The following is a 23447-nucleotide window of genomic DNA, read 5'->3' on the forward strand; positions in this document are numbered from 1 at the left end:
TACTCCTTCTTAAGAGGGTCAAGAACTTAACAGCATTTTTATTCATTTCAAAATGAACAAGCTGGCATTTTTTATTTATTTATTTTATGGAAAAATAAAGAGTTCTCATGAAGAGAAGTATCTTTTAATCCAATCCATAGATGAGATAACAGTGTTAAAAGCAAATCCACCACCAAACTCTAATTTAGGAAGCAAAAGCAGATCTCCTCCACGACATAACAGTTTCAGAATTGCAGAAACCACTGTGGCAGTTTCAGCATCTTCCATCGAGATGAATAAGTGGTGAGCGTTGACCCTTCCCATCCACCCACCAGAAGGCTCCTTTGAAACACTACAAATAATGAGTCCTATGGAGAAAAGCTTTTTAGCTGAGTTGTTCTCCTCTTCAGTAATGATCTGTCATGCTCAGCAAAACCCTGAAGTATAGAAATAACGGCATTTCTGCCAGGAGCCAACTATAAAGATCACAATCTTTCCATAATCCAAATCAGAAGCAGGTAGAGCAGAACATTCCCAACAAGAGCAACCTGGCATGCAGCCCTTCCTCAAAATAAGCACAACTCTTTGGACCCATTGACATTTCTGTTTCAATTGTAAAGCTGCTGACCCAGGAGAACTACAGGCAAGCGGAAGGGACTGGCTATGGCTCAGGGTGGGCAAGAGGCATGGCCTCCACCCGCACGAGGACTGAAGCTTTGTTTTGTCTCTTCTACTCCCGCCCATGACAAAAAGCAATAAAACTTTTTTTAAGCAGAGACTGACAGATAGGGAAATTCTGCATAACCTGAGAAAAGCCCAGATAGGAAACATTTTGCTTTGCTGAGCAGAGTTGGTTCCTTTGACTTCTGTCCACTGCCTTTCCCTTTAGGGGTGATTTAATTTATAGTAACACAGGACAAAAATTACCTTTATTCCTTGGTATTTTTCTTTCCTTCTATCGTATCTATTTCTTCAATCCCAGTGCTGTAAAGCCTGTAGCTTCAATAGAAGTTCCATGTATTCACAGAAATGGTTTGTCCCTCTGAAAACCCGCACCAAAGCCCATGGATGTGGCAGGAACTCAACTACATCTCTGTAAAGTCACCTGAAGTTCACACGGATCTCCAAGCATATGAAACAACAGTTGTGCTGTTGCTTGGTTTTACATTGCCAAGGCTCAGTGTTTTTGCTGAGGTGAAGGGAAAGAAAACTGGAGCACAGGCAATCCACTTCTCGTTGTCTTGACATAACCGACTAAGACACTTGAATTCCTTGTTGTTTTTGCTTAGTTACTGTAAAATTCAAAATGCTGTCCCCATGATTGCCTGAGAAAGAGGTTGGAGGTACCTCTATCTACCACATGGCAGTAAGATGACCATAAAGATAATGAAACAAAGTTTACTGTGCTGTTCAAAGCAAGTTGCACTCTCCATTTAAATACTAGACAAATATCATTCTTTTTCATTACTGTTTTCTTCTGATTGTTTTTACAATCAGATCCCCCAGGATTTCTCGTAACAGAGTTATTCAAAAGCATTAATGAATTCCAGGCAGGGAGCTGTTACAGAGCCTTTCATTAGACTTTCTACATAGCTGAAGTGGGCAATATGTACACTTAGCAGCCTTGATCTGACACATCTCTCCTATGGGTAGGTTAAAATGAAACAGGTCATATACACATTATATGAGACTTGTACTTAGTAAATTCTGTCCATTGGCCTATTTTGACTACTAGTATTGGCTCCACTGAGGGCTTGGAATTACCATAGAGGCAGAAATGCAGGCAGATTTTTAACAGAGAAGGGACAGGAGAAACTATCCAAGAAAACACCCACTGAGCAGTCAATATGACAAAGCTAAACTACGTTTTAACTCAGAAATGTCTTTCTCTGCTCCATGAGAAGTGACACAGCTGCCCAGCTGTACACAGTAAAGTGGTGAGTGCCAGTGCACACTCAAACATGGATATTCTGTGTTTAAACAGAGGAGTCAAGCCAAACTGTACAAAATTACCAATACATTACCATCACTTATTTGTGAACATAAATAAATAGGCAGAAATCTACTATATCTTTATGTCAAAACCAGCTGACAGACACATACTTCTATTCATACTAGGGTCTTCTTCATTTCTTTTCTCTGGTCAATGAAGCCACAGTCTGTAGTAACAGATCTTTCAAACAAGGCCAACATGCAGGTGAGAATCTACTATTCATGACAGTAACAAGGGGTTGGGCCATGCCTTTGTGTTCATAAGCCACTTCAGAGGTGGTGGCCATCCTCTGGCACCAGTCATCCAGTCTTTAGGTATATCTGGTTATGGATGAGGAACAGGCGAAAGTCTCAGGAGAGAAGCCACAAATGCAAGGACTGGATGGGACTTTGAGCAACCTCGTCTAGTGGAGGGTGGGAGGTTGATATTAGATGAGTTTTAAGGTCGCTTCCAACCCAAACCATTTTATAACTCTAAGAGACCAGAGAGGCTGGACAATGCTGCTATATAAGGAGAGGAGGCTTCTACAGATGTGGTAGAAACATGCTGGTGCTTCCAGAAGCCTGGGACATAGCACCACTGCTATTTGCTTTCCTATGATTTAACTGTGAATTTTCTTTTCCATGGCTGTTCTTCTGGCACAATTCACCCAGCAATAAATTTAGAAGAACTTGTAAATAGTTATTTTAAGAGGAAACATCTAGGAACTGTAAAGGCCATGAAATGTTGGGCCAGCTCTTCAGCTGGTCTAAATTAACGTAGTTCCACTGTCTCCGATGCCATTATGCAGATGTACGCTGGGCAAGAAGCTGCTTCTCAACGTTACATTTTACTTCAAAGCTCAAATTTTTATCCTCATGAACTGTACAGTTACAAACATGTCACTGGCTACTGGTTGGGTTTTTTTCAGTTTGTGGGGCTTGATGGGTTTTGTTTTGATTTTTTAAACTTTATTTAAACACTTTTTTTTTGCCTCATTTTAGGTATTCTTAAAGCTTATACCAACTATGGCAAAGTTCTGTGGTCTTGTAAAGCCCCACTTCAGCCACGATTAAGCCTTCAGCCAGCAATTGTTTAGTCAAAATAGGACATATTTCTGGATGCCAAATTCAGCCAGTTGAACAGTTGTAAAATTAAGCACGAATACTGTACACTCATATCTTGTCCTATAAATGTGCCATACTGCCTGTTATATTCTAGCAGTCTTTAAGCTGTTTTATGGGCACACATCCAACAGAAATATGTCACTAAATATTCACTAAGATGAGCCAATTGTGGAAAAAAAAATATTTGATTAGAAAAGTGAAAGGGTGCAAGTATTATCCCAGGAGATACACACATATATGTATCTCAATTGCCCAAAGATGAGTATTTTATTTGGCACTAATGACTCTCGTGAGGGTCACTTTCTGACCTAAGCCAGTAACTTACGTTTGGGAAATACAGAGGCATTAAAACATCTCATAAATTGGAGAAACGGACTAAGCCAGTATGATTACATTCATGGAAGCAGACTGAGAAGTTCTGTGTTTAGAAAGAAGAAATGGAATGCCTAAATAGAAAAAGTCAAACCATCAGCTAGGCAACTGTACTGCAGAAAAGAAATAGGAACTACTCTATCCCAGAGCTGCACACCTCTATAATGTGACACTAAGGAAAAACAAATGTCATTCAGGAATGCATTATGAGTATCAGATAGAGAATCATAGACTGTAAGTCAGAGAATGTAATTATTCCATCCAACTCAACACCAGAGTAAGGCATTGGGTAGAGCACTCTGTCCAGCTCAAGAACCCATCTAAAAGTGACTGACAGACTGGAAAGAGGCCAGTAGAGATCATCAAGACATACAGGAGATTCATCACAAGGAACCTACAAGAAGAAGGTTGAAATAGTGGAGACTGTTTAGTCTAGAAGAGAGAAGGTGGAGGGGAGACACTGTAAGCCTTCAGACCCATGAAGACTTATAAAACAGGACAGAGATGAAGGAATAGCAACAATGTGCTAAAATTTTAGCAAAGCAGAACCCTGGTGTTCTATTAAGATCAAATGGAAAATGCAAGGGATACACTTAAGGAGACTGTCAAGTCTCTGCCATGAGACATTTCAGAACAGGCTAGCAAACACCTCTCAGGTACCGGTAAAGTTGATTTTCCTCCAGAGCTGGAGCACAGGCTCCCCTGATTATTTACAGATGCAATTCTATAAATATATGGTGTATGCTGCAAACTTATCATAATTTTAAACACAGTTATTTAAACAGACTTAAACCCAGAAGGTATAGCTACGCTGCAAAGTTATGACTCAAGCTTATGTAAGAATATTAAAAAGGGACAAAACAAAACCTTTCAAGATTCACCCAGGAAGAAAATACAAAAAAAAACCCATGAGCTTTCCTGGGGTATCTTTCAGATTATCTCAAACTCCTTCCTTTTTCTCTTTTATTTTTTTGTCTTGCCACAATCAGTTCATGATCACTTTACAATATCAAAGGCAAAATAATACTGAACATGTGGTAAATACCTTCAATGCATGATACAGTTCAAAAACTGGGTAACGTTATACCAGCATCTGCTTTTTGGCAGTGCACAAAGAATGACAGAAAATACCAATTACTCTGGCTATGGATTTGTTGCAACAAATTAAGTAAATTTATGTTATCATCAGAGTGATTTACAGCAAAGCCCCTCAGGCAGTATGAACAGTATCTCTTGACTGCCAGCACAGATGCAGCATTCTAAACGCTAAGCAGAATATGCTATTTGCTTCAGACCTGACCTACACCAAACACTTGCACATTTTTAAAGGGTGGAATGACTTAAATTTATTAAATTCTCGTACTCTTGCTGTGTTTAGTCAATCACATATATTCCCCAGTGAAAATCTGAAAGTATGGGTAAACTGGTTTCAAACTTCACAGACTTACACCTCTTTATAAAATCTTTTCCACTTTTCCAGTCCTTTTAATCTTAGTCACCTTTGCACCATTGATAAAATTCACACTTCGTAAGAATAACTCGATTTTCTAAAGAAAGGGAAACCTAAAAAGAAAACTAATAACATGGCAGATGTATGTCCTGTCCTTAAACCAGGACAATACACAACAGGAGTGAAAGCAACTACTCTGGAAGTCAAGCAAGGGAACAAATGATTTTTTTCCTAAATCTACATAGACACCGTTTTCAGTCATAAAGAAAGTTATAACTGCCAAAATAAATTAAAAAATAATAATTAAAAAAAGCAAATTCTTAACTTACTGTTATCTGCCAATGAGCCAGCTGTTTTATTCTATATCATTTCCCAGCTTTTTGACACTCATACACTGTTCACTGACAAGGAGAGGCATCTTGCCATCCCAGGAACTCTGCTTATTTTTCCTCTTCTCTAATGAAATGTTAAGCCTTTCTACTGTTCCTGATTTCAAAAGCCTTCCTCAATCCACCTGTCCCCCATCCTCCCTCAGCAGCCTGGCAGAGCTGGCCTCAGCACTAATCCTTGGGCACATTTAAAACCAATTTCAATGATGACCTGGAAGTATACACCAAAAGGGTCAATGCCTTTTCAATACAGAATCATAGAATCACAGAGTGGTTTGGGTTGGAAGGGACCTTAAAGCTCATCCAGGTCCAAGCCCTTGCCACAGGAGGGACACTTTCCACTAGACCAGGTTGCTCCAAGCCCCATCCAACCTGGCCTTGAACACTGCCAGGGATGGGGCAGCCACAGCTTCTCTGGGCAACCTGTGCCAGCGCCTCAGCACCCTCACAGAGAACTTCTTCCTTTTATCTAACTTGAATCTCACCTGTTTAAGTTTGAGCTCATTACCCATTTATCAAATTTATATAAACTTTACTATATCGGTCCTCAGTTGGAAGGTCATTGGTCAAGACACCAGGCTTAATATTTCACATATCTGACTTATCTAGCAACAGGTCTGCATGCCACCAGATGTTGCAGTGACCTACTCAATGAGGAGCACCGAAATTAACTTTCTGGATTTGTGTGAATTTTCTTTTCTGGAAGATATCACCTCAGCACTTCAGGACTATTCAGTCTTTGATCAGTAAAAGATGTCACTCAAATTGCTGAGACTTGTTATAACAACTGTTACATATATATATACATACATACATATATAATACATATTATAGTAACTGTTATAATATTGTTTAGTCTTGAGAAGAGAAGGCTCAGGGGGACCTTATCACTCTCTACAACTACATCAGGGCAGGATGAAGCCAGAAGGTGGCTGCTCTCTGCTCCCAAGTAACAAATGATAGGACAATAGGAAACGTCCTCAAGCTGCACCAGGGGTGGTTTAGACTGGATATTAGGAGCAATTTCTTTCCCAAAGGGTGTCAGGCATTGGAACAGGCTGCCCAGGGTGGTGGTGGAATCATTGTCACTGGAAGTGTTCACAAACCATGTACACGAGGTCCTCAGCGCCATGGTTTAGTGGTGGCCTTAGCAGTGCTGGGGAACGGTTGGACTTGGTGATCTCAAAGGTCTTTTCCAACCTGGTTGAATCTATGATTCTATGTTGTTACATTGCTGGTAGCTTCTATTAGTTGCCAACACTACAATGATTTCCTAAACAAATCAAGAGTACATTGCAAGTGGTTTTCAGATTCGTTTAATGAAAGAGTCCCCACTGGGCTCTCCAAAAAGCATCCCTTGGTCACTTCAAGATAGTTTTGAACATGAGAGGAACTGACCACAGACAGTAATGAACCTTGAAATCTGGAGTTACTCAGTACAATGCCAATGAAAGAACTTTTCTCAATGCTTAAACCTCAAGAAGTTGACCAGCACAGACTGTAGGAAACCTGCAAGGCCAAATCTACACAGAGGTCCTGCTTTAACTCCTTCTTCAGCCAAGCAATCCTGCCTAATAACTCCCCTAGCCTGATTACTAAAATGGACAAAACCACATAGGACAACTGCTGGTTTAGGCACAAAGAGATTGATTTGCCAACACTGGAGTTTTATTATTGTCTCCCACAGTGGAATGAAAATGTTACAAGGTGGTTATGGGCTGTAGATACAAATTAAGCTGCTATGAATTGTTACAATAAAATCTGTTCATTTAAACCTTTTGCCAGCCCTAAACCAAGCTGCATCAATGCCACAGGAATTTAACCCAATTTCTCAGCTCCCCTGCCGCAGCTCTCATGATCACTATCGCAGCCAGAGAACATCTTTTGCTTTCGCATCCAGGCTTCTATGCTGGATGCTACTATAAATGGGTAAAAGAATTAAAATGCTCACCTCTAGCAGGAATTTCTATCATGCTTTATAAGCCTCAGTGCTCTTTTTCACCAATTCTTTTAAAAAAAGTTCTTACACTATTATTTGGCACAAAGGCAAAAGCCTGGGTTTTGTCTCTGTTGACTATTATTAATTTATTTGGAATGGAAAAACTGCATGAGGTTAAACAGAACATAAGGGTTCCAGTGAGGAAGCTTGTGCAACATCACTTTACCATCCAAACAGTACAGGAGCCAAACCAAGTCATTCAGAACATGAAATATTTCATCCGATTTTATGTGCAGCTACAGAAGAGGGCTTTGCTCTGCATTTCTGCATGCGTTTAAATGAAAGATTTTTCATTCAAGAAAACTACTAGGATCATCTGAGTTGATCTTGAAGATAACGAATATGGTTCAAAGAGTTTCACTCAGCAATTTCTGAGCCAAAACTGTAACCCTCATCTGAACATCAGCCCAGGGCAAATATTAAATTATGACTCATTATGTCAGATTTAATCTCTTTCAATGGGTAATGAGCCTCATTCTTAAAATTTCTATCCAGTTTGTGGTCTGAATTGGGCTAATTTCAAATTCCAAACAAACTCAATACTCGTATGTTATCAAGTGAGGTAATAAAGAATCCGTATTGCTAGAAAAGTCACTACCTATAGGTATTTTGTAGATACCAAATAAGTAATTTTTCTTTTAGACAAAGAATATAAATTAACCTTTTAAATGCCTAACTACAAAGGAGGTCTTCCACACCTTAGGGCTCTTGTCTATGCTTTATCAGAATTCCTCCTTTTTCAAAGCCCATTCGAATAACTTCAAGATATTACAAGAATTCTGATCTCATCATACACATTTCTCACCTTGCTTCTTGTAAGCAAGGCTTTTTCTCCCTATTTCTAAAGTAGTATTTTTAAATTGAATCTGAGGGTTTAACATAATCCAAATCTGCCACACAATCTACCCTACAGAATACCCCAGTGGGCTTCTGAGCAGTGCACCTTCAGGAATCAATACCACATGGACTCTAGTACATTGCAGCTACCTAGATTTAACTTTGAAGAGTCACTCATACTAAAGCTATGACAAGATATGCTGTGCCCTCTTGAACTGCACTGGTAAATATAACTGTCCACATAGAAAGTGCACACATTTGTCATATGTAACCACACCCCAGTAAGACTGATTTGCTCAGTGGAGTGGAGGTTATGTATACTTGCTAAGCTTTTATTCACTTGGGAGGCAGTCCTAACAGTAATATTAGCCCCTTACTGCTGGCTCCACACAGATCTGATCCATGCAAAGTTGTCACTGCAGTAAGACCCTGTCTCCCTGGGATCTGTAGATCACAAAGAAGTATGGGAAGGATCCTGTACTTACCTGTGTCTCTGTGCCACCATCTGTACTGGAAGTATTTTAGCAGTGTCAGTAGCGTAAATAGGTCTACGGAATGTGTGCCTCTTGTCCTGTCACCATGAGCCCTTGTGAGTATAGTAACTACCCGTTACATACTAAGTCAGTAAACATACACTGTGTTCCAAAGTTAAAAGAGGTTGCCCCAGATTTGAAAGAAATAAAAGAAGAGAAGCATCAAGCAGAGGAGACCATATTTTTCTTACTCTCCTGCTGGTATACTATATCTATACCTGAAAAATCAAGATATGCAGAGCTGAGATTACAGCTGAGTCAGCTGGCTCTGGTTTCAGAACCCTCATGAGACTTAAGTCATGTCAGTTTGCAAGAACTCTGCTATTAAACAGTCATTTATTTCATGTGAATGCACGAATCTGTATGCTTATTTAGTTTTTCTAATACTACCTATTTAAGAGAAACCTGTCATCACTAGCACTGCCTTCTCCATGAAGTTGTATACTAAACATTTCCTTGGATCTCACGTGGAAATGGTCAAAACCTGCTAGTGCTTTTTTCCTACTGATATTTTAGCTAACATTCAATCCAAAGGAAAAGTTTAATTTTTCCCACAGACTTCTACTGCCCTCTGTAGGATTATTTTAAATAAAATAGTAGGAATAAAGTAGAAGGAAAAACTAAAAAGGAAGTGTGTGAGACGGTCACATTACCGTATCACTTCATAAACACACTGGAGATGGCATATTAGTAATGTTTCCTACAGCTTTGGAAGTTCAGGGATTTTATAGATTGTGGATTGAAATCAGAAAGTAATAACAATATTCCCATGCAATCTTAACAGACTTTTGAGATTTCAGTATGAAAACGGAAGGCCTGAAAGTCAGTGCAGACAGTGGATATATGAGGGTGTTCAGAGCTAGTAAAAAATCCCCTCCATTCTGCAGGACTGCAGGCTGCTTTCAGAAGCATTTCTCAAAAGACTCTGCATTGTGTACAGCTAAGCACAACACTGAAATATGTTCACAGGAAGATCGATTCTATGAGAGCCTTTATTGAAGTTGTATGCTTCAATACTTCAGTTTCATTCCTGATACTACCTCAGACACAATTCTACTCCCTGCCATGGACAAAAAAAAAATTAATTTCTTTACGCTGAATTGCACTGTCAAATAAAATTTGGCTGTTTTTTATTTGGTGATTATATTAGACATGGCAATGTAAAGCCTCAATAAAACCAGTAACACGTCATTTACATACAGGGATAGAAACACAAAGTTCATTTTACACATTCATACATGATACATGATAATTTGAACTCATAATCGCGAGTTCAGCAGTGACCTTGGGAGGTGGCTAATGCTTTTCATGATATAGTATGCTTGTGGTCCTGCTTTTGGCTGGAATAGTTTATTTTCTTCCTAGTAGCTGGTACAGTTGAAGGACATCAAAGAACATGAAAGTAGACCAAAGGTATACTTACATACACATGGACTATAGAACTTGCGACAATTCAGAAATGAGTTACAAGGCTACATATTTACCCTGCTGTATGAAGAGACTACCGTGACATCAAAAATCACAAGCCTGACTAGCTTATTATTTCCCCACAATCCAAAACTGCAATTAGACTTAAAAATTGCATTTTTCTTTAGGGAAAAGAAGCCTCTAACAGCAATTACACACATTGAAATACCCTGCCTAAAATGTTACTGCAATTATAAATGGTCACCTTCCACTAGACCATGCTGCTCCAAGCCCTGTCCAACCTGGCCATGAACATTGCCAGGGATGGGACAGCTTCTCCGGGCAACCTGTGCCACTGCCTCATCACCCTCACAGGGAAGAATTTCTTTCTTATATCTAATCTAAAGTGTACCACAGCATGTTACTATTTTACGATGTAAGGAATGAGGGCACTGAAATTCCTGTAAGTTTGAGGGGAATATCACATATGGAGCGTGGGGATAACTCCAAAAAGCAAGTTAAATCTATCACTCCCCAACCTTAAAGATGTCCATAGGACTGAACTAGGTTCTAAGTCCTCCTTACTAGAGAAGGCCCATCTCTTCTCCACATGTTGAAACTGGTGTCAAAAAGCATGTAAACATTCAGAAGGTAAAATAAAATACTGAAAACACAGTGTAAAGCTATAAAGTAAGTATGAAGTGGGGAAGTGAGACTTGTAGCTTCTCACATGCTCCTTTGTTACTAGTAGGTATAAATCTCAAAACAAATGTGCATGCATCCAAGAATCTCTTGTTTTTATGCAATAGTGTAATTCCTTTCAATGTTACATAAATCCTTTCCCTAAGATTTCTGGAAAAGCAGTGGTCTCATAATTACTTAATGGAATCTTTAAAAAAATGTAGGTTATTTATTTTCCAGTAGCTATTCCTCTATGCTCCACTGACTGTCCTTCTCATTTCTGATGTATTCTGTTTCAATTAATGCACTTTTATTGCCACAAGACACAGACGATTGACTAACAAGACTATGCACATTTGGAGGGAAAGGCCACAGATTAATAACAGATAAAAATCACAATGTACTTTGCAAAGAAACGATTCAAACACAATGCACCCAAGGCTACCCGCTATCACAAAGTGACCACTCGTGCCAAAACACTCTGCCAAAGCAGGCAAATTTCCCTTTCTCCCATTTCCTTCTCCAAAAACACGCAGTAGAGCTGACACTGATTCAAGAAATGAAAATTTACCAAGACTGGCACACAACATGGTCATGGGAGTCTCATTTCCTCAGGCAAAATACAGGATATGGGTCAGAAAACTTGAATTGTCCTAACACTCTGACAATCAACTTTGGCTGGCAATGTTACAATTAATTTAAAGTAAGCCAAAAATTTGTCAGACCAACTGCTTTTGTTTTTCATGGATGCAGACCAACTTCATGTCATGATTAAGTAAAGTTCATGTTCCACTTACATAAGCTCTCATTTTATTTATTTTTTTAAGACTATAATTTATGACTGGAAATTCTGACTAGAGCAAAAGTTTGAGTAATAAATGCAACTTATGTAGGCTGTCAACGTAAACCCCAACCTTGTTTCTTTCAGTCATTTGTAATATTCATAGAAAGCAGATGATGTTGCATGCTTCTTTAGCAACCAGTTTATCTTTCTGAAGAGATGGATTACAATGAAGAAGGGGGGTTCACAGAACAGTGTGTAAAACCAGCTGATATTTAAGTTACTCAATTGACAAATTATTGTTATTTCTCTGTGTGTGAGGACTTCTTTTCTTTCTTCTCTTCTTTTTAAGACTGAAACCAGCACTTTACTTTCCTTATTTAGTAACCTTGGTAAACTGAGAGAAAGCCAAGACAGTTCAAGTTCTCTCTTCAATGCAGCCTAACAGCAGACCACCTATATGCAGGTTGGGATCATAGAATCCTATCACAGAATCACAGACTGGTTTGGGTTGGAAGTGACCTTAAAGCTCATCCAGGTCCAACCCCCTGCCATGGGCAGGGACACCTTCCACTAGACCAGGCTGCTCAAAGTCTCATCCAACCAGTCATCTAGGCAACCAACATATGCTTCAGGATGAGACATCCCACATTGCTTCTTCCTAATCCCATAGTTACAGGATATGATCAGAAGAGGAGAATATTGACAAGGAGGAGATAGAGGGAGGCTGGAAAGGCGTTACATAGGAAAACAAGGTTCCATTAGTTCCACTGCTCATGCCATAGCTTGTCAGCTTTTTCTCTGAACTGAAAGCCAGATCCAATTCAGATTTAGAGATGACTTTTGCATGCTGATGTCACATTACTATTTGCATAGTGTATTCTTCTGAAATAGTAAGCATGGATTGTCCCTGCCCATGGCACGGGGCTTGGACCTAGATGATCTTAAGGTCCTTTCCAGCCCAAACTGTTCTATGATTCTATGATTTACCAAGGTAGGATGTTGCTACTTTATTAGCACATTATGCTAATACATTATATTATAATAATGTTATTCAGCTGTAAACTTTATTTGCTTCTTAAAGTACATCTGATCAGGGTGATTCAGAATGTCCTTGGAGGATGCTGAAGACATCCTTGAAGACATTCCCATCATCACAAGATGACGTTTGGGGCTGTAATGGTTAGATGGGGTAGCATTCCAAAAATCTAATGACATGCATAGAGAACAGTTTCTAGACAATGGAAAAACACAATGTTCTGAAAAGAAGAAACAAGCATGAGAACCACAGGCAAGCTGAACCAGACCAGTACTTTTCCATCAAGCAAAATCCTCATTACTGTTAGTAGAAGTTATGCACAGGCCAGAAGGAGACTGAAGCCTAAAGGCTGTGACTGCCAAGTCACTGTAAGAAGATCTTACTGAAATTGAATGCTGATCTCTCTCTGCAAGCACAATGACTTTGTCAAGGACACAGAATTAGCTGCCAGCCCACGGCAACCATTTAACTGTACCAGACTTAGAGTTATTTGCTCAGTTCTCACCAGCCATATCTCCCAAACTCCACTGGTAAATGCAGCATTATAGAGCTCAGAGCTACAAATTCAAGCCAATGAATGCTGTCAGATTACTATCTTAGTAAGGGACACAAAGTCAGTAAATGTCATTCAAAAAAGCACAACTTCAGAGAGAACACAGTACTTGGCATTTCTGATGCACTGTCCTAGACACAGTTCCACTGCAACATTTATAAAGTTACTAACATGTTCCTGCCTTCAAATCCCATGCTATACAACTCTTGAAATGAGATTTAAATCATGTATTTTTATAGTTTACAAGTTCTTCCACAAGAGTGCAAAGCAAACAGTACTATTTATCATATAAAACTACTGAAGAAATCTTTAGTGGTCATTTTCCACTCCTGTCAAACTACTACTTAAAATGTCTTATTTTATGATTAATACATTCCTCCTTAGCTGTGTTTGAAGCAAAATGAAAAACCATGTTTTCTTTGACCCTATTTTTCACATATACTTTCAGGACAGCAAGCCACAACTTCAGCTATATTAAAGGAGGACTATACCTTCCTCAAGAAAAGCCAGCTAGTTTCTGGACTGCAAATGTCATGTTTACAATATACATCCTTGGGACAGCCTTACAGCTCCTGGAGCTTACTGGAAAATTCAATTTCACCCCAAATGAAGCCACTATTAAGAAAAATCTGAGGATGCCAAAATCTCAAGTGCTTACCTTTGTCATTGCTACTTGTTGGTGTTGTAGGGGGAAGTCCAGGCTTAGATTTGTCATAATTGTTAAAGCTCTGGCTGCGTCGACTGTTGGCATTAATAGAACCACGAGCTTTGGCCTCACTGCCTGCAGCGGACACCCTCGTGGTGGGGCCTGGAAGTCTGATGAAAGAATTACAATATGATTAAATATATTTAGGAAGCACTCTGGGAAAGAAACTATGGAATATCATGCATAAGCTGAAAAGAAAAGGATAAATACCACAAGTATATACTTATAAGGGTCTTTGGTTTTTTATGAGAACAAATAAAAAAATCATCCCTGATGAAAAATATACATCAAACAAGCTATAGCCTGAATTGGTTTCCATCAGACCCCCTCCCCCCCGAACCAAAATTAACAGTCACTTACTCTTAAGTTGCATGAATCAGAAACAGTTCAAGAAAATTCAGTGGAGCAATACCACTGGTACAAGATTAAGGCTACTTGAGACACTACTGTTCTTAAACCAATCACTGGACACTTCGTTATTTGCCAGACGCATCAGGCCACCCTTCTTTTGGAAATAACAGTGACAAACTCCCTTACACAGAAGCACATTACATCTCTGCTCTGAAAGCTACAGAGCCTAGCAGCCAAGAACCATAAAACTTAAACTTGATTTAATGATTTGAGCCTCTAAAAATCATGCAGAGCTTAAGCGCTCCCTCTTAGGGCAACCACAATATCAGTGAGCTGGTATAAGCCTCTGGTTTAAACTGGGGCAATCTCTTCCAGCATTTGTTTACTGTAGCCTGTATTTACAAGATTTAGGTAGGAAAAAAGAAAATGTAGTTAGGATTCTGCTGTAAGTAGAGAAGGAGGGATAGTACTTTCATGCTTTTTGGGCAAAAGGAGAGGAGGAAGCCTCTTCTAAAAAGCCACTGGCATTGCTTCTCAAAACAGTATACGTGCTTGAGTCCTTCAAAGTCAAAGTTCATACATTTTCATGTTTGTACTGCATTTCATGCACTAATGAATCCATATTTCTACATACCAAATAGATGAAATACATTAAAAATTGAAAGATCTGGTAGTTCAAAATGCATACCAAAGACAGTTAGTGAAAAAGCTCACTGCTTTGAAAAGCAAGGATATTACATTAAAGACTAGAAAATAGAACCAGTTCACATTTCCTACAGTAGCACTGAAAGGGACTGCTCTTTGCCATCTTTGTTTTCTGGATGGTAGAATCTTTTTAAAACCTCTTTATATAAAACACAAAAATACAGCTCTCTTAAATAACTTGTGCCATTAATAGGCTAAAATGAAGAAATTCCAATTGTCAGAGAGAATGGGGATGCAACCAACCAAATCACTGTTGTTTCTCTAGGAAGGAAAAGAAGCCAGGAAGAAGTCTGGCAGGGCTTCCTAAATAAACTGACTTCTCCAAGACCAGTGAAGAAATAAGGAAATACAAAAAGAAGCATAAAGGAAAAGAGCAAAAATGCCAGCAGCTGCATGCGCATGCTTTGCAAAGCTCAAGAGAGGATACAACAAAAGGGCATCATTCAAATACAAATCCAAAAATTAATTTACAAACTCAAACCACCACGTATCTGGCACAGCACATCATGGTTCTGAGGTTGACTTTGCTGAAGCCTTTTAGATAAGCCCCTCAATTTATCCAGCCTTTTACAACACCAGGGGGCGGTAGAAAGTTGTACATGCTCATCATTGCAGCAAAGTGTAAATGAGAACACTCCAGAGATACTTCATCCCCTGCAGACTACATGCGAAAAGGCAGAAGCAAACCAGGGGCAAACACCGTTCTTGAGAACTTGGAAGTCACCAAGATGTAAAACTAAAGTTCATCAACAGCTGGTTTTTGGTTTGGTTTTGTTGTTTTTTTATTTTTTAATAGGAAATGAGCTAGGTTTCCTACAGGTAGGAAGACCTGGGGAGAACTTTTAACAGCCATTGCCTAAAGGGGGCTACAAGAAATCTGGAGAGGGGCTTTGGACAAGGGTCTGTAGGGACAGGACAAGGGGCAATGGCTTTAACCTGACAGAGGGGAGACTGAGATGAGGTCTTAGGCAGAAGTTCTTCCCTGTGAGGGTGGTGAGGCACTGGCACAGGTTGCCCAGAGAAGCTGTGGCTGCCTCATCCCTGGCAGTGTTCAAGGCCAGGTTGGATGGGGCTTGGAGCAACCTGGTCGAGTGGAAGGTGTCCCTGCCCATGGCAGGGGGTTGGAACTGGATGAGCTTTAAACTCACTTCCAGCCCAAACCATTCTTCGATGCTATGATTCTATGAAGGAGCAGAAGATATCTCACCCAAAAGTTTTTACCCAGTGATAAAGCATTTTGAGTACAGGCCAACCATTGCTGGAAGGCTACTAGAGCTCCCAGTACTGGGAGGTGAGTTTCCTAGCAGGGCTCGACAGGAGAGAAGGGATAATGTTCTTGTACCAGTGGATAGGAAAAGGCTCCCACTCATACCCACACAGGCTTTGCAAATCTGTCACATTTTCAAGAAAATAAAGCTACTCAAACCATGTGACTACTCAAAAAGTGGCAAGTTTTCAATTCAAGTCAGTATTCTCGCTGCCAATAAAAACGGACCGAGAATAAAAACCATACATGTTAAAAACACTCTTGAAGAAGATCTCATCTCTTAGATTCCCCACAGCCTGCAGTTTAACTGACTGTTTTTAAGACTCTGCTTTTGGTATTAGGCCAAGATATTTCACAGCAGTGCCTGTGAAATCTAGCCGGGGGGGTGGGGGGTGGGTGGGAAATAGGCTCAGGGAGATGTTTCTAACTTCCTACTATGAGGGACAAGTACTGAGCTTGGAGAATACTCTCCTTGCTACCACCTCTTCTAGGCAAATACAAACTGTCAAGCCATAACTGTGATTGAGGGAGAACATGAAAAGGAACCATGGAGCATTTTAACAGGGGTTATACTGCAGATCTTTACTGTTGTCATAGGAGTAGATGGAGAAAATAAATCCAAATTATACAGCAGAACTCCATAGAAACTTGCCAAGCTGAATAAAAGTAATAAGTAACAGTTCACAAGCTTAGCAAAACCGGTATAATTTACCGATGTAAAACTATATAAAAATTCCTAGTAGAACATCATACTACATGATAACAGTGAAAGTAACCATGATTATCAACCACTTTTATAACACAGCAATCCTTATGATGACTGAGATGAGATGGTCATATGACCTGACATGCAAGTCATGCTGGGATTCAGGAAAACAGCTAAAATACCCATTAATCATTTTAAGGGAGATCAGAAGTACTCGGCTTCAGAGCACTGGGGAGTGCAGGAGCTCTGATGAGGCAGACCGAGATGGTGCTGTTCAGGCTCACACTGTACACATGATGCTCTCCTGTCTAGCTAAGCCACTGGCCTGATCATAATGGTTTCAATAAGGCAGATCTAAACACAGTGGGGAGAGCTAAATACAGTGGGGAGAGAACTCCCAGAACCATGTTTTGTTCTCAAAAGCAAAAGCTGATAAAGACAAGAAAATCAAATTATTTTCTTGTGGGCCAGAACGCATTCCACACCTTGAAAAAAACCCAAACCAAATAATAAAAGAATGAAAATACATCTCATCCTTCCACATTGCAGCTGTCTGTAAAGCAGCCTAGTTATAAGCTATTTTCAACAGGAACCCTAAAACATGCAGCCAGAAATATTGCAAAAGGGTTATTCATGCTTTGCAGAAGATGAAGAAATGCTAACCTAGAGGACTTTTTCTGACCAAGAGAGAATCGGATGACTTTGCTTTGAGATGAGTCCCTGGGAGATGCACTGCGGTAGGAAAGAAAAAGTGGAAGATAACATTGAACAAAGGAAGTTCACTTTTTTTTTCTTTTTAAGCCACTGAACTTGGTAACCAGTTGTAGGGAGGACAGAGCCTTTATGGATTTCATGGGATGAAAAAAGCACTTCTTGCCTAAGTATAACTTCAGGTCAAAGCTCCTCCAATCTGAAATCAATTAACTTTTATAGATAAATGAACATGCCATTTTGCATGCAAACCCCAACTTTACCACTCTTCCCTCTCAATCTTTCATTATATGTATTTTCTGCAGAATCTCAGCCAATTAACTTTAGTATATACTAAGACAGTTAAGATCTTCAGGTTAGATATTTTCCAATTTAAAACCCAGCACAATCCACACAATGGACATTGAAGCAATACTCAAATGGTCCCATACATCTCTGCATATTTTTGATAGAAAAGTTGCAAAAATGCTTAAATACGTCTTTGTTTTACTGTACTTATTTCCTGTACAAGTTTATACATAATATAGCAACACTATGGTTTTCAATTATATGAAAATAATGTTTACACCCAAAATGACCCTGATTCATGATGACAGATATAAGGAAAAAACAAATGAGCTCTGAGTAGTCTCATTTGGAAGGCTTCATTTAAACTATTTATATCCCTCACAGAGCAGCACTTAAGCTGGTGTTCACCTTATTGTATGTTATTTTAACACAAGCCTTGAGATTTATTAAAAAAAGCCTTCATAATTTAGCGATTATGTAAATATGGCTTTAGCCTTTAATCCTGCCCACTTCTCCCCACTAAAACCCTCACTCTCCTAGCAGTGGAAAGGTCAGATAAGGAGGAGGCTGTACACACGTTCACGGTGGTACTGCTGTCAGAAACTGCTTTTATTTTAACGTGGAAAGAGCACGCCTATGATTAAAGACATTCAAGGGACAAAGACACCCTCTATTTATCTGTATTCTGATCTAGGAGCAACAAAATCATGAAAATTATTTTCCATGTTAGCCAGCAGCGATTATTTTTGACCAATAAGCCCAGATTTGATTTTCACTGTTACCAACCGTGATGAGCTCCATTTCTTTTACCACTGTTGAAGCTTTCCACTTCTTAGTGAGAACTGAAACTCTTGTGCATTGAGAACCAAAGTTGGTTTTCAGATGCTTAAAGTCTATATTCTGTAACGGCAATGATATATGTGCTTTGCTAGTAAAAAGAAGCAAAAGGAATACTGATAAAGTACTGTGGTGACTTGGTCTAGTAGGTATTTTAAACTCATTGGACTGCCTATTTCCACCACAGAGAACACATTTAAGCACATCTGATTTGATTTCCAAAGGTGTGAAGTCAATTGCTACACAGTATTCAATTTCCAACACTCCTGAGTCAAACTGAAGAAATAAGTTTCTTTGGCTTTTGAAGACCTTTAATAATAATAATAATTAAAAAAAAACCAAAACAACAAGAAGAAACAATGAAAAAGAAAAACATCAAAAAAAAACCAATTTAAAGTCAATTTCCCCACCTGGACTGCATTTCTGGTTGTGCTTTGAACTGGTGCGCAGCTTGTGGGGACTGTTGGCACAGAGTCTGGAGTGATGCTGGGACCTGCTGCTGCAGTACCCCAACCTGGCACTGGGATGGAGGCCCTGCTTGCTGGGATGGATGGTGCTGTGCTTGCTGTTTCTGTGGCTGCTGTTGCTGTTGCTTGTATCGAGATAAACTGAAGAAAAGGCCCAAGATGGCCTTTAGATTCCCATTCCTGATTTCTGTAAGGCAATGTTCAGAAGTCACTCATCAGCAACCACTCATGACTGTACAGCAGGTCAGCCACTGCACTCCTCATAATGTTGCCTGAACCAAGTTCCTTTAGGATATGACAGGCTTTCTGCTCATCTAATCAGCATTACAGCTGATTACCAGCAAGCATCAACTACAAATAAGTAACTAACCCCCCACCCCGTGGTGAGTGCACAATGTCTCATATTTCTGCTGTAGCCTCCGTGTTAACACGGTGCTTAAAAATAGTTCCTTTAAATAGCTCCTTTTAACTGAAGTAACTAAAAAACCCAATCCCTCCCCAACATCCAGTGTATTAATGAACAGCACAGTGTACATGATTTCTCACTCCTAAATTTGCACAAGGAGGAGAAACTACTCAGTTATAACACAGTATTATCTAATTTCTGGAGTATCAGACTAATTGTTTCCATAACAAAAATCTGATACAACTTTTGCACTAGGAAGTATGACCATAGGGTGAAGTAGCTGTATTAAACCAGATAATTACCCGTTTGATGCTATCACAAGCCAATAAAGAATGGATACCCATTGGTACCAAATAGATACCCAAGGTACCTAAAGATAGTTTGACAGTGAATGAATAAACAGTTCCTAAAAGTCATCCTGCTCTCCTATGCAATATCAAATGCAGGGATGTAAAACCAAATAGAAATACAAAAGCCATGTATCAAAACATGCAGTTAACTGTTTTATCTTAATTAATATGCAAGAGCACCAATTCAGGCTTGCAGACAACCTTAATATTGACTTACCTATTTAGCATGTTTAAATTCCTAAATTAAAAAGTGAATTCAAAGTGCTACATCAAACAGCTGAACTATTCCATGCACTATATAGGCCACTCAAACCAATAAAACTTACTGCTGCTCTTTGCTTTTAAATCCCTCTCCGTGGTTTAGTGCAAGAGTGGAAGAAGAGGACATCTGCTGAGTGGCCAGTAGCCAAGCACAAAGGCGAGAACCAGAATCTCAATTTCTTTCCTCAGTTCTGGCTGAAAGGTTGCTCTAACTTTGTGATGGGCCCTGCTCCACCCTTTATGCGCTCTCCCGGCCACTTTCTGCTCACATTGCTTATCTTTGCTGTGTAACAAGCTTCTCTTCATAACCCCAAGCCCTTTACACAACAAATCTCAGGCTCATGACAAAATTTCACTCTGCTTTCTATACCAGCTTCCAGCTTTGGTCTTCTTTTCTACCCATACCTCAGTATACCTCTTCTTCCCACACACTAACCTAATGTACACTTCCTCCCTTCTATTAATTTTGTTTTGTCTTCTGCCCATCTCCCCAGAGACTCCTACACCATGTCTAAATGGTCCTGGTCATTACACAGACCCAGGATGTTGCTCTCCTTCCCTCTCCTATTCTTGACTGAATCTCCTCACCCATTTTTGCTTCCCCGCAGCCCAGGCGCTTCCCCAGCACTCTCTCCCATCACTGCCCCCATTCCCATGTTTAAATGATTATAAATCCCAGGGCCCTTGAACTTGAATTTTTTGTCTTCCTGTGTTTTCTTAGCCAATTTTAGTCTCATTCTGAATAGTGGGGTTCCAATGACTCCTGCATGTTTTCTGTTTCTGCAGTCTACTCCTGCTCCCATACAGTGCCATGCCTCAAACCCAGCCTTCGGCCCCTGCCACCAGCATATGCATCGGGCAGCTTCCTTCTCTAATCCACCTGTGATTAGCTAGGGAGGACAGGGATGGAAGTACACAATAAAGTAAAACATACCAAGAGACAGCAAAGTACAGTAAAAAACCCCACATTCTCCTTATCTTCAGCAAAGAACTCATGGGAACTGTAAGGAAAGTAGCACTTAATCACAGGCAGAAGCAAAAATAAACAGACTCAGAGACACTGGGAAGTTTAACTGCACAAATACAGGCCAGAAGATAAAGAAACTACCATGGGTCTGCACATTTAAATTCTGTGCACTGGAAAAGAGGACCTGATTTTCATGTGAAGTGAGAGGTGGTTCTACAATAACCTACCTAAACCTGTGGCTCTCTGTGGCTGTTTATCTTCTGCTGTATTTATCAGAAAAGCAACCTGCTTTTGACATTTTTCTGAGGTGACGAAAAAAGAATAATCAAAATCAAAAACAAGTTTCAAAAGAAGCAGTCTCTTTCCCTCTGGATTTTAAGCAAAATACTTCAAACAGGATTTTGAGAGGTAATTTTGTTCCTCTTATCTTAAAGACAGACTGAGGTAATGCACTTGGAGCTTGCACTTTGTACAAAAAGAGTGTTTCAAAGAGTATTCCAACCTCACTGCACTCTGCCCAGTGCGGCAGTCTCAACTGCTTCCGGCTGCAAGTCCCCTCCAGTCCCTGCCTCAGCTTACTCTGTGTATTAACTTCAATCAGAATATATATGTCACCCACCCATTTGAAATTTGGAGCCCAAAATGACTGTCATGTGTACTGGAAATGAACACTCTCAACATCTGAGAGGAAACTGGAATTTGGTTTGTTGGAGAATTGCCACAAATCTACTCTTTGGATATTTCCCTCCTGGAATCAATCCATCCCTGCTTGTTTCCCCTACAAGCTACAACTTCCATCACTGCCACTTGCCCATCATCTTTCTCTGTCTTCACAAAAATACACCGGACTCGGTGGAAATTGGTGTGTGTGTGTGTGGGCAAATCAGCTCAGAACAAAGAAAAGGCAAAGAAAGGTCTGCTGGATAGACTATGAGAGAAATGTTATCCGATTCCTCTAACACTTGTGAATGAAATTCCTGTAGATCATAAACTACTCACTGTGTACAGAACACAGATCAAAGCAAACCAATGAACAAAAAAAAACCAGTCTATCACTGTTACTTAGTCAAGCTTGTTTGCATCTTTCTTAAAACTTATTTTATATCTGATTCTATAAAGCACATGGGACTAAAAAAACCCAGAACCAGTTACATAGACCAGACTGGTTAGCCAAACTGGCTAGCAGGAGTACAAAATATGAATCACTGCATCCTCCTTAGCTTAAGGAAGGAAAATGCATGAAATAATTAATTCCCACACCACATATTAGATCTGCAGGCATGTTTTGATAATTAAAGAGCAATTACTTGAAGACTGTAGATAACTGTACATGGCATAATGTAACATGGCATAATCAAAACCTGGCAGCATGGGAAGTGTCCTACCCACATACACTTCAAATAATGCCGTGGGATAGATATGCTGCAGAAATAAAAAATTCCACCCCGACACTGGAAAGGACCTAAAGGACCTAAAATGGAGGAACTGTCAATACTGCAGTGTGTGCTTTGAAATTCATTTACCTACAGGAGCAGGAATGTAATTTCAGAGGCAAAAGTCTACACTGAATCGTGTTGTTCCGAAGTCTAGCGAGACATTTTATTTCATCACTTTATGGCTTCATGGTTTGTTCAGCTGGTTATTATCCAGCTAATCTGTTACCCAGAAGAGGTGCAGCTGCCTACCTATGACATCAATTTGAGTTTCTACTGCACACTTGTGTTCTCCATAACCTTCAAAATCTTTGACAGCGAGGAGATGTTGTGTGAAGGGGGTCAAATTTAGCTGGGCAACTGCAATTCCCATAATCTAAAACCCACCTTGGTGTGGAAACAAGTTTAGGAGCATGGGTTTGGAGAAACAGCTCACAGCAATGGGCAACAAAAAAACTGCAGCAAGAAGAGAATTTTCCAGCATGGGTTTGGAGAGACAGCTCACAGCAACGGGCAACAAAAAAAACTGCAGCAAGAAGAGAATTTTCCAGCATCGCCATAGTTTTCTTTAGTAACTACAAATGAAGATTTAAAATCTTGGAGAAGGGAATGACTTTTTGGCTCTATGTTGCTGAGGAAGGGGCCTGTCTGTAGCATAGTATGGTCATCATCAGTAACTGCAGATCCATAGCATCTTCACTGCATAAATCCAGAAAAAAATTAAAAGACTATGTATAAAGTGGCATGCACATATCAAAGCAGTGGTTTTAAACACTGGAAGGATGAGACACAAGTCCCAAATTATTTCAACATTTAGGAGTTGTCCAAAATCCAATTTTGAATCATTCACTTCTCTCCACGCTAAAACTGCAC

General features: G+C 39.7%; 1 protein-coding gene across 3 annotated transcripts in view; it reads right to left on the minus strand.

Annotated features, from left to right (window-relative positions):
- The window catches only part of NAV2 (neuron navigator 2), a 399914-nt gene that overhangs the window by 112277 nt on the left and 264190 nt on the right, over window positions 1-23447 (minus strand). For 2 of the 3 annotated variants that reach the window (XM_057414369.1, XM_057414368.1), the window contains exons 5-6: window positions 19101-19344; window positions 13778-13935 (exon numbers count right to left, since the gene is read on the minus strand). In XM_057414369.1, coding sequence (XP_057270352.1) covers window positions 13778-13935; window positions 19101-19344 — 402 coding nt within the window. Of the gene's footprint in view, window positions 1-13777; window positions 13936-17517; window positions 17587-19100; window positions 19345-23447 lie in introns of all 3 variants that reach the window. The other variant, XM_057414367.1, reaches the window with a different exon arrangement.

Source organism: Pezoporus wallicus, unplaced genomic scaffold (genome assembly GCF_028554395.1).
Source record: "Pezoporus wallicus isolate ANWC-B61680 ecotype Strahan unplaced genomic scaffold, APGP_CSIRO_Pwel_v1 contig_5967, whole genome shotgun sequence".
Lineage (NCBI taxonomy): Eukaryota > Metazoa > Chordata > Aves > Psittaciformes > Psittacidae > Pezoporus > Pezoporus wallicus.